The sequence below is a fragment of the Sturnus vulgaris genome, chromosome Z, assembly GCF_052056855.1.
Source record: "Sturnus vulgaris isolate bStuVul1 chromosome Z, bStuVul1.hap1, whole genome shotgun sequence".
Taxonomy (NCBI): Eukaryota; Metazoa; Chordata; class Aves; order Passeriformes; family Sturnidae; genus Sturnus; species Sturnus vulgaris.
Genome location: NC_142283.1, coordinates 41207192 through 41219391, shown reverse-complemented (window position 1 = coordinate 41219391; position 12200 = coordinate 41207192). Strand labels below are relative to the sequence as shown.

Sequence of the window (12200 nt, the reverse complement as noted above, 5' to 3'; positions counted from 1 at the left end):
ATATTACTTCACAAGTCTCTTCGGGAATGTTGATATTTTCTGGGAAATGCTGTTATTCTGTCCCAGATTCAAGATTTCCACCGTTAAGCATTAAGTCTAATTTAAGGGTCTTGTAATGGGAGAAACAAACAGACACATGAGTAGATGAAGATACTGTTTCAGACACTTGTAAGATTAGATTTATATTTTCACTTCAACTAATTTGCTAGTTTCAGTTTTTTTACTGCTGAACAATAAGATTTTGGGACAACTAAGTTTATGACAGCAATTTTTTTTCAGTCTGAGAAACATTAAGGATAAAACTGCTGTCCTGAATCTGAAATTCTTTCAACTCTCACCACCCACTCTGTTTGCCAGAATGTGATGAAGATTGATGGGCAGCCAGGAAGAGAAACCAGAATCCTTGCAAATTTCAGCAATGCAAAGAAGAACGGGAAAGTTTTGCTTGAGATCACCACAAACCCCTCTTTCTACAACTCTTACTGGCCTGAGTAGAACATTGCACCTGTTTAAATTCAAAAGAAAGCTTTGATAACTCCATAAGCTAAAACAGAGAAGGAAACTATGCAGAAAGAAAAATCTCTGACATTTAACCGGAAAAAGGAATTGCCCAAGAAACAACAACAAAATTGACCACTTCCTTTGCTCTTTCTCAAGTACTCTAAAATAACAACTTTCCATAAGAGAGTCTAAGTAGTGAAGATATCATAAGATGAATCTAATCATAAATTCATGTGTTAAATCAAGCCACAGTTTTACAGATTAATTTGAAACTCCAGATATGCAACTCCTCATCTCTAATCTGCAACGTACTTCAGCCTGCTTTAATAAAACCTCATACAAAGTTATGATATGAAGAAGAGTTTAAATGGGTGAATTTTCTAGTGGAATATTCCAAGTCAACTTGCATGAGTGTGATAGTCCTCTGAAACCTAGACTCAGCCTTAGGAAAGCAAAACCTGAAGAAATTATGTCTGTCTAGGGCTAATTAAATATACTGTAGGCAAAATACACCAGAATCAAGGAGTAAAATCCTGCCCGATTCATTGACTTTGCTAGGTGAAAAAGCATTATAAGCTCCTACTTTAAATCTCAGTCTTCCCCCCACATCAAGTAAAGCCTATCTTTCAGTCTCTCATTTTAAAATTCAAATTACTTCAGACTCTTAACCTGGTCATAACTTTGCAGCAAGCACATTCTCATAAAGCCATCACATAAACTCACCACTTAATTAGCCTATATATTATCAATGCATTAAATCTGGACAAAAAATGGTACTGGACAATTTTTCTTAAGAAGACATTGGTGTGATGACTGGGAGTGGAGTGCCTTAATAATATTCTTGTGTCTTAACTATTCTTCTGTAGCTTTATACATGCTTCTGCATGCTCTTGAGGATTCACTGGCCCAAGGGGGAAAAAAGATAACTCTTTTCACAAATATAAAAAGTGAAGCACAATAAGTTTTCACTTTCTCTCACTTCTCAAAATAATCTACTGTGTATAGTAGGGATCAGAGGTGAAGCCTGACCTTTGTACTTCTCTTTTTATCTCCAACACATACAACAATACAATAGCAACAAAAACTAAGACCAAACAGGTATTAAAACATAATTAACAACAACTAAGGATATGTTCAATGCTAAAACTATTTTGCACGTATCTGATAAATTTCGCATTCCACTGATTAAAATTTTCAAGGTTATTTGTCATTACATTTGAATTGTGAGACTGAAATGTTATGGTTAATGGCTCTTAACAGGAATAAATGCCCAAATATTTCTGACTGCATGTGAATAATGCATTCTAAGTTTTGAAAGATGGAGTTATTTGAAAAAGTAATATAATGTATGTTTGACTATGATAAACAGATTCATAAAAGTAACTGATAGAGTTGTTAAAACTTGTCATGGCAAGGTTAATATAGATACATGTATCTCTTTGAGGCAAAATAATCAGTTAAGTCAGCAAAATCATGCATAAAAGCTAAAAAATACCTTTCCACTATTTTTCTATTTTCCAGTCACTAGAATGCTAGACAAATAAAGACGAAGTTAATAGCTGACAAATCTGAAGAAAAATTCCATGCTGACTCCGGTTTGTATCTATGACTAAACACTAACACCACCTAGTTTTTAAGATTCCATTAAGACCATAGAAGCCCTTAACTACAAGCTTAGTACCAGTATCTACCACTACCTGATACAGATTCAGGATATTATGGAGTTAAGTTACTTAACTTATCATTTTTCCCCAAACATTCCTGTCAGTAACCCAAATAAATAACAATGAATGTGGTAATTATAAGAAAAATCTCCACAGCCAGATAGTTGAAAAAGAAGATTATTGCATAAGCCATGGAATCCCATAAGAATTTATCTGATGTCTCCTACAACATAGAATGTAATATTAAAACCAACAAATATGTATAGAATCCATTATCTGTCTACTAACCCAAATAAAACTTTATCTAACAGGTACAAATAAAATTGAGATGCTTTTTATTGAAAATTATGGAAGTTAATGAAGTCTACCCAAAGAAGTAGCTATGCTCAATTTCTACTCAAAGATGTGAGCTTCATACAAGGAAATCTGCTGAGAAACTTGCAGATAAATTAACAGATATAGGAAATAAAAAAACCTTTAGATAAAGGAGATACTTTTTTTAAATGCTGTAAATTAGAATGTTTCATGGAACTTTTCTGATACTGTGACTCAGATCTGAAGATCAAAAAAAACATGAATTCCAGCTAGCATATTCACAGATAACTATATAAAAAAGTAGAGGAAAAGGCTCCTTGAGGCACATTAAGGTAGTTATTTTCAGCAATATTTTAATTAGGGCTACTTGACCTTGAAAAAATAAGGCAATTTAAGAAGTGGGAAACAATAAGATATTCACTGAATTTTCAAAGTATAGGTCTGATCACACAAAAATCTTTACTAGATATGAATAGTATTGCTACAGTTGCTGAATCACTTATTTAAAACACACGGAAATATTCCTTACACAGTTTAAGTCTAGCAAGTTTTATACAAGGCAAAAAATATGCAATAAAGTTCATTCAAACCTACTTACCCATGACCTTTAAAACAAGTGGTAGGAAATGTCACTGTCTGGCAGCAGAAAATGTAGATTTAAATGGGTTAAACACCAATCTACTATAGAATAAAGCCTATTCCTCATTCAGCATAGAAATGCAAGATGCTAAGATTTAAGTACATGTCCAGAAGAGGAATAAGAGTCCTTTCCATTTATGAAAGCCCTAAAATACAAAAGCAAGAAAGTACACAGTATTGATATACAGATTACTAACCTTGTTTGTCCTTATGTGATTCAAGTTTCCAATAATGAAACAAAAATATATAAAGTACAAGCATGTAAAACTTTAGTAAATTCTATGCCATTACCAAGGCTATGAAGATATGATGATTATATGGAATCTTAGACAACTGAAAAAAAAAAAAAAAAAAACCAAAAAAAAAACCACAGTGGAGTTTTTGCAAAGTTACTGGTCAGGTCGGTATCAATCGAAGGTGATATTGATAAAATAAGACATTTATACTAAGACATATAGGAGCATTTTACTTCAAAAATCAACAAAAATTGTATTCGTTATCTCAAAAAAGATCTTTTTGTATAGCTGTCTGTCTTAAATATAGAGATTTCATTTTCAGAGTGTGCAGGAATGTGACAAGGAGGGCTAAGGTCTATTTGGAATTAAATCTTGTAAGGGATTTCAAGGACATTGGTAGTAAAAGGAAGATTAGGGAAAAGGTGGGTCTGATGTGGAATGATGTAGGTGTCCTGGTGACAAAGGGCACAGAGAAGGAGAGGGTACTGAATACCTTTTCAGTTTAGTCTTTACTGCTAAAGGCAGGCCTCAGGGACCTCAGACCTCTGGAAGCAAGAGCACTAAAACAGGTTTCACAGACAGGCTGTGGAGGCTCCTTCTCTGAAGACATTCAAAATCCACCTAGATGTGATTCTGTGCAACCTATTCTAGCTGATTCTGCTTTAGCAGTGGTGTTGGACTAGATGAGCTCCAGAGGTCCTGACTAATCCCATCTACTCTATGATTCATCCTATATTTAAACTGTATTTGCCCATTAAGAAAACTACTTTGGAAATAGGTTTCATTTTTTTTCCTTAAAAGTCTCTGCATTCTCACAGTATTCAGGAGATAATTCTTGCCCATTATTTATACCTTTACTATGTAAAAAATTATGAGGCTGAGGTTTTCTAAGTTTCCAGTGAATGCTTAGGCATGGGTACACAATGAAAATGTGATGTTGCACATTAAACAGTTCATGTTGGATCATACAGCAGGGTGGCAATTTCTTATTCCATGTTAGGTCAGACAGCACAAGAAATAAAAGGAACTTCTGCTGTGTTTATGAAACAGAACAGCTACAAAAGAAAAAAGGCAGATCTTAATTCCACACTAGCCTGAAAACTGTCATTCAGTCATGTAAGAGAACAAGATTAATAGCCATGGCATGTGTTTTATAGAAATGCAGATACAGAGAAAGATAAGCAACAGATGAAATTTGGGTTGAAAACACTGAAATACTGTTGACAAAAATCAGATTCCTAAAAGTTGAAATAGGAAATTGAGCATCTAAGTGTATGTTGGAGCTGCCAAGTTCAAGAAACACTTAGACCTCCAAATTCCTATTTCTACTTTTAGGCCTCTGCAGTTTCAATGTTTAAAAAGATTTACAAAGGAAATTTAAGCGTCTAAAAGGGAAATGTGAAAATGTTTCAAATGTTACTGTGTTGTAGACATACTAATAAAATAACTCATAAACTATTAAAATGGCATGACCACCACAATACCAGGGTTAAGATATTATATATTCAAAATAATTTGAGGTTTTCTCTGAAGTTCAATGACCAAAGTTTTTATAAAAAATCAATTCTTTCACGTTGTTAACTTTAAACATCAGGAATTATACTAGGCATAAAACAAATCATATATGACAGAGACATTCTTCCAAATTAGGTTTGAAGTCTATTTCTGAAAGTATTTTTGCTATATTTAAAGAAGTAGCTGGAATAAACAAGAGAGAAGCTGAATATGTGGTCTGCTACTACTTACTTGCTCAATAAGCCTTGAGCAAACTGAACACACTCTGTCCTGATTATAAAGATGAAATGCTTTCTTCAAAGACAGCTTGATTTCTTCAAGCACACAATCTGTCTGTTGCAGAAAATAGGGATAATATTTTCCCAGCCATAGCACAATTTTCATCATACATCATAAGTCATTCTCAGGCAGGCATATGTGTTCAAGCACAAGCTTCTCATATTAGAATGAGAATGATAGGGATCAGTGCAATATCACTCTAAAGCAGCCAACACCTGAGAGGCGAGACAAAGAATTTTTTTTCCTTTTATATATTTTTTTTTTTAGTTCTAATGCTTTCTATGGCATTTTTCGCACACATATGAATATTACATTGTTTATAACATAACCAATAAGTTAAGGCAATAGAAAATAATTCATCATATATCATAGAAAAATGGTGTGCTAGTATCACTATATTTAGAGTAGATATAATATATTTAGAGTAGAGATAATCAGAGATCCAGAAGAAAATTATTACCTCAATGAAAAAGCACTATTTTTAACTTACAAAAACAACTCAAGATAATAGTGCTGTCATTTACAGAATTTCTGCATCTTATAAGTGCAAAGTCATTACAGCACAAACTCACTAACTAAATGTGCAGAAAAGGCAGAAGAAAAGAACTGCTGCTTGTTGTTTCTTTTGTACTACCCAAATATAGAAAGTTGTAGCTGCTTTTCTATTGCTTATGATGCAGCTGGAAACTGTCTGGAAAATAGCCCTGATCAAGGTCAGTCCCAGAACCAATTCTGGTACATAGGTAATAGTCTGCATAGCAGAAATCTTTAAAATAACAAACTATCATCCCAACAAATTTACATTTGTTTCCCAAAGCTGTTGTTAATTTAATGACTGCAACATTAACACACACATTTGAAATAACCATTAAATGTCTAAATCTAGAGAATATTTATGTCTGCATGTTGCTGGATTTGCATATTTTCAAGGCATCTTCCTATCCTTGGTTAAATACATGTTTTTTAAACGTGTGTGTAGCTTTTTTTTTTTCCACATATGGTCTGCCATACTATACATAGTGTGAATATATATTTTACCTATTCTGCCATTAACAATTCCTTTAATGCTTACCCACAAAAATGATATACATTTTATTTACAGCACTGCAATTTTTGTTGATGTTTCAATATTTTTTTCCTTCCTTTTAACTTACGTTAAATATTCTGAGGCAGGTTAACCTTGATGCATGCATTCATCTCTTCACCTAATATAAGTTACTTTATACAGAACATTAATCATTGTAACTGCAAAATTAGCCTTATTAGATTGTCATTTAAGTGTCTAAAAATAGCATTGTGGTCAAAGTGCTTTTAAAACAGAAGGAGATAGAGAAATGCAAAAGCTCAGAGGGTAAGTTCAGAAAATTTTAATGTTTTAAATAAATATTAAAATGTCCTCATAGTAAGTGGAAGTTTATGCATGCAACCCGTTTCACAAAGGCATTTGCACAATAGTCCCCTGTCTGTGTTATTCCACCCAAGATTCCTTGTATTTCTGACTTTCTTCATAATTATTTTTTCGTATTTCCCTTCAAGCTCCTTTTTTACCCAAGTTAAGAATATTCTCCTCCTTCATTTTTTCCTGCTTCTTCCTGCATTCCTCAGCATCTTTTCCCAATCAACAAAAACCATCAAGTTCCCCCTTGGTCAGTTCACAGACAACACCAAGCTGGGCAGACATGATACTCTTGCTGGAGAGTAAAAAGCTCTACAGAGGGATCCAGTTGGGCTGGATTAATGGATTGGGGGCCAGCTGTATAAAGAGACTTTAAAGTCCTGACTCCCCTGCAGCGGGCAGGGATACCTTCTATGAGAAGTGGTTTCTGTCACATGCTTCTTCTTGAAGGGGCTGTGACTCTTCACACTCGTCTGTACTTCAGCATGTGTCCTTTCCACGGAGTGCAGTCCTTCAGCTGCTCAGCGGTCCAGTGTGGATCCCCCATGGGGGTCATTACTCCATGCTCTACTTTAATTCACAGATAAAAGAGGTTCTCTCTTTCCTGTCACTAACAGAAGTGTCAGGCAGTCTGAAGTCACAATATTTCAAAAGTGTACCTACAGAAAATGTAGTGATAGAGTACCCACTTAAATTATCTATGACATGGCTTGCAGAAGGAATCAACAGAAAAAACATTTGGGTTCAAAAAGTAATTAGCAGAACTCAAAAAAAGTAGCACATATGTACAGTCTTTTGCTACTAAAGTGAAGCAAATTATGATCAAGAACGATGACTCTGCTCTCTAAGGAGGAGGATCACAGAAAACGTGAATCACTGAGTCTAAGAAAAAGTCACCAGCTTTATCAGAACAGTGTAGTCTTGAAACTTATAATGTGGTTATTACAAAATACTTGTGATTCGGTATTTCTTAACCTGTAAGTTTGCCTAATTGTGAGTTATTTATTACTGGAGACACCATGGGAAGTCTCCAATAAAATATAAAACCCCAATTCCTTTAAAAACAAAGTTTTGAATATGTGTAGCAATGCATATACAATTAATTCTTCACCATTCATAAAATTATACTACATACCATTAAAATAGCAAGTGTTACAGTGAAAATATTTCTGTGCAAGCTCTCAAGGTTGAGGATATTAGATAAAAGAAATTCACAGTTTTAACTTCAGCTAAGTTAAATTAAACATCCAGTAGACATCACAACTATATATGTACAAAAATAAACAGGCATAAACAAATTTGTCTTCTAAAAAAGAATTTACTAAAATGGTCATAATTTCCCCGACTTTTAGCTATTTTTGTCCATTAATTTTAATTTCTCTCTTTGGAAATAATTTTTAAAAGAAACACATAAAAGTAAAAATTCAATACCAGCTGTGGAATGGATAAATCATTATACTTACAGGAAAAAAAATACAATCCACAAAATTGACGGCTGAATATATTTCCATATGTGTGTCAGAGAAGAAATAGTCAATATTGTATCAAAAAGAAATTGCATTTCTTTTGTTCTTCGAAACTCCTTTTAATGAATAACATTGAGATGCATTTCTCCATGAGTTAGATGATTCATGTTTTCATTGAAATTATCAGCCATGGGAAACTTGTTATTGAAACTGTGAATTGCTATCCTTCTTTGCCCTCTTAACTCCTCCCTTTTAATCTCTTTATCTTATTACTCTCTTTTTAAAAGAAAAGCCATTAGTAATGTCAAGGAGAGGGTACACAGGATAAAAACACACAACGCTATGAATTTAGTTAAACCCAGAAACTATACTAGTTGAAATGATCAATATACATAGCCCCAACTAGATAAATATGATTACAATATGAGATTCTTCACAAACAAAATACAGGTGACGGTATCTAGAATTACGAGGAAGAATACAAATACAAATTACGAGGACAAATGAATAGCAGTACCTCTAATAAAGGCAGTATTTAAAGACATAAAGTTTCCTAGCACTTCTTGACCAAAATTTAACATATATTTTCAAATGATGTTTTACTGTATACCTCCTGAGTTTTGACAGAAGTGAAAAGAATCATCATTTCCAGAGAAAAAAATCATCTGATACAAAAATATTTGAGGTGTCTTCTCATTTTAAAAGAGAACCATGCAAAAGATTGGGCTTGTGAGTTTGAACTTTACTGCATCCAAAACTACATCCTAAGGAATAGGAACACAATAAAAAGACTGAAGAATGTAAAAGGACACAACATGTGTTGTTCAAACACTATGTGTTGTCTATATTTATGGCAAAATTAAAGAAAATATAAAATTGAGTTGAATTATTTCTTCCCAAGATTAAACTAATCATTATCAAAGGGAATTATTTCTATGCAAAAATAACGTGTTTTACCACTTATAACAACTATTTTACTTGAGAGTTATATCTTGACCGAAACTGTACCAATTCCTAAAAGAGATGGAAATCCTGATTCTACTAAGGTCTGAGTGAAAAAAATCTTAAAATAAATATCAAGAAAAGGGCAGAAAATACAGTTAACTTTAAAATACAGTGACAGTAATATCACTGAGGACAGAAATCAAAACGTGTAGTTGAAATAAGAAAAACTCTACTGTAGAACCCATAGATAACAATACTTTATCTATAGTGACAGGAGTCTTAGGAATTAAATGTAATGGAGTTAGTCTTTCAAAAACTCGTCTAATAATTATAGGTTTTTAAGCCATAAATAAAATTCACATAAACTGCAAAGTTCCTATAGTTGTGAGACAGCAAGTAAGGCATACATTTAGGTCGTCAGTACAACAAGAAAATTAGAACACTGAGACCAAAATATATTGCATGAGTAAAGACTACATTCACCATGTTTCCTTTTAAACCAATTCCCAATATACAGAAAAGTGAAAGCAAGTATTTAATAGTTTCACAGGGAAGGGAGAGAGGCTAATCTCACCAAACGTCAGAATTTTTACATCCAAATTCAGCACCAACACACTACGAAGTGTTTTATAGGCAGGGAAAGGTGAAAGGTGGTTCATTTCAACCTAAGCAAGACACCTATTGTCAGAGACAAAACTACCCTCTCCACAAACTATTAAGAGAGTTTTGGTAACTAGATCATTTGCAGATGTGTAGATAGTATTCTTTCACCTCAGTTGTTACAAAAATTTTACAGTGGATGAAGAAAACTGCTATAGCTGCACGGTGACAGGAGTTTCAGAACTTTAAGATAAGCCATAGGGAAACAAAGATAATTCAAATCTGACTTCTGAAAAGAAAGATAGAAAGTAGGAAGTGAATTTGCAGGCAAGAGAACTATCTTTACTCAAGTCTGCAAAAGTGGTTAGAAAGTAAAATCCTTGTATCTAGTGAAGATTTCAAAACAGGCCCCTCAGAACTGGACATCTTCCATCATTCTACTGCAGAGTAGTATTAAAAAAATTCCCAAAGTTACTTCTGGTCAGGCCAACGACTCAGTTAAAAATAGCAACACGGTAGATATTATGAAATGTTGGATGTTCTTGCCTTAATGAACTTGAGCATGTCATTTAAGAAGTCAGAGATATCAGTCAAAGAAAATCTATAAAATAAATAGAGATTTAAGAGTTTTCACTACATCTGTGTATTAGTTTAGAAAAGAGAAAATATATTCCCCTAGAAGCAGAACTCCTAAATAAAGATACATAAAAAGATCAATAGAATGCCCCGAATTTGATGGTTTGCATCCTTGAATTATTCATTACTGCCTGCAAGCCATACCTTCAATCTGCATTGCAATCATTAAAATAATCATTTTTTATTAAGTTTGAGATGATGGAATTGAAGCTCCACTTTTTAGCTCTTATAGATCTAACGACCCCCTTATGCAATGTCTGCATCAGCATTTAGCTATTTTTCAGAACTTTCATTTGATATTTTACTGGTGGCAATATACAAGAAATAACAATCTGCATCACTGTTTGCTACGCCAGTATTTGATTTCAAAGGAGTTGCCGTGGAAGAGATCAAGCTGCCCCTACCTCTCAAATATGTTTTGTCAGTCAGTCTTAAGATGAGCAAAGACAATATTGTAGCAACTTATGCTTAATTAACATTTGGAAAATTGATTGATTTTCTTACTCCCCACAGCCATATGGATTAGAAACTCATTTATTTCTCTTTGTTATGAAAACACAATCTGTAGTGGAAGTATATAGCAAATTTAAAAAGCAGGATAATTATGCAACAAGTAAAACACTGCATAATCTCATTATACCATGGATGGGTTTTGACAGTAAGAGTGACAAGAACATTTTGAATTAAAAGTCAACAAAATCAAAATGCATAAAATGAAATACATATTAACATAATGTTTAACTGCAGCAAGAAATAAGTGAAGTCTAAGGCTTAGAAAAATTTAGAAATCTATCAGCTCTATGCATGGAGAACAGAATTAACTTGACAGGATACAATAATATAACACAAGCTCCAATATTCTTCCTCTAGTCCAAGCTGCCAATTACTGGGGATCAAGGAAAGATGCAACACTTTTCTAAAACTACATAATCCATCTTTTCTTGTAGACTTTGGACAGCATCTCTCCGGTTTTGTACCCTTTGCTCTCATTTATATTAATGCAAAAATAAAGTGATGACCTTATTAATGGCTTATTAATTACCATTATTATTTACAAAGCTAGTCAGAGATAAACAGATTACAGCATCAGAAACTTGACTCTGAATTTGATGACCAAAATTTAAATATTGCTTCATGTTTTTCATTTTCTTTGAAATAGACTGGGATTTGCTTGGTTGTTTCATTTTATTCTTACAATCAGTTCAAACGTTCTACAAAAAAAATAAAGCAAGTGTTTTGACTTGTTTTGTATTGTTTTGGTTTGGTTTGGTTTGCTTTGCTCTGCTTTGTTTTGTTTTGTTTTGTTTTTCAACCGTAACTAAAAGCCAAGTTTTATGCACTGGGATCAATGCTTTTGGGAAAAAAAAGTTTGCCATACATAGCAAGACAAAAGAGATTTTGTAGTACATTTTTAATCCTCAGAATAATTCCTTGTGTCTTAATGGAGTACTGCTACAGCTAGATTTTTTATGTTTGTTTTCTTTTTACAGTCTTTCATCTTTTCAAGAGCTAAATTGCTTTGTATATTTAATTATCTAAACACTTTTAGTGTAGTTCTTTATATTCTACAGCTTTACTTAGATCTCCAACAATATGCAGTAAGTCGCCTTTAAGTCTTTTGCAGAAACTTAATTCTCATTATTGGAAGAACATACCCAAATGCTTTCTTCTTGACGATATTGCTTCCAATTTCGTCCACTGTCACTAAACATCAGAATGTAGCTTGTAACCCAGTCTGAGCTCCCATAACCACCTTGAGTAGCAACAGCAGTAATCTCAGTTCTTTCACCAAGATCAATCTGAAGCCATTGATATTTATTGGACACAAGTGGAGACCAGCCACCAGCACCTTAAAAAAAATGAAAAAGAGTGAAAAGTATTCCTAAAAATAAGCAAGTTAACACAAAATTTGTATATGCAAAAATAAAATTGAGCAACATTATCTAATGAAAAATATCCCTCTCCAACATAGGGTTTTCAAACCAGAAGATTGTTAGAAGTCCTTTCC

General features: G+C 33.4%; 1 protein-coding gene across 2 annotated transcripts in view; it reads right to left on the bottom strand.

Moving 5' to 3' along the window:
* CNTNAP4 (contactin associated protein family member 4) overlaps positions 1-12200 on the bottom strand; it is a 193761-nt gene that overhangs the window by 111183 nt on the left and 70378 nt on the right. For both annotated transcript variants that reach the window (XM_014869079.2, XM_088157395.1), the window contains exon 3: positions 11848-12041. In XM_014869079.2, the coding sequence (XP_014724565.2) occupies positions 11848-12041 (194 nt within the window). The remainder of the gene's footprint in view (positions 1-11847; positions 12042-12200) is intronic.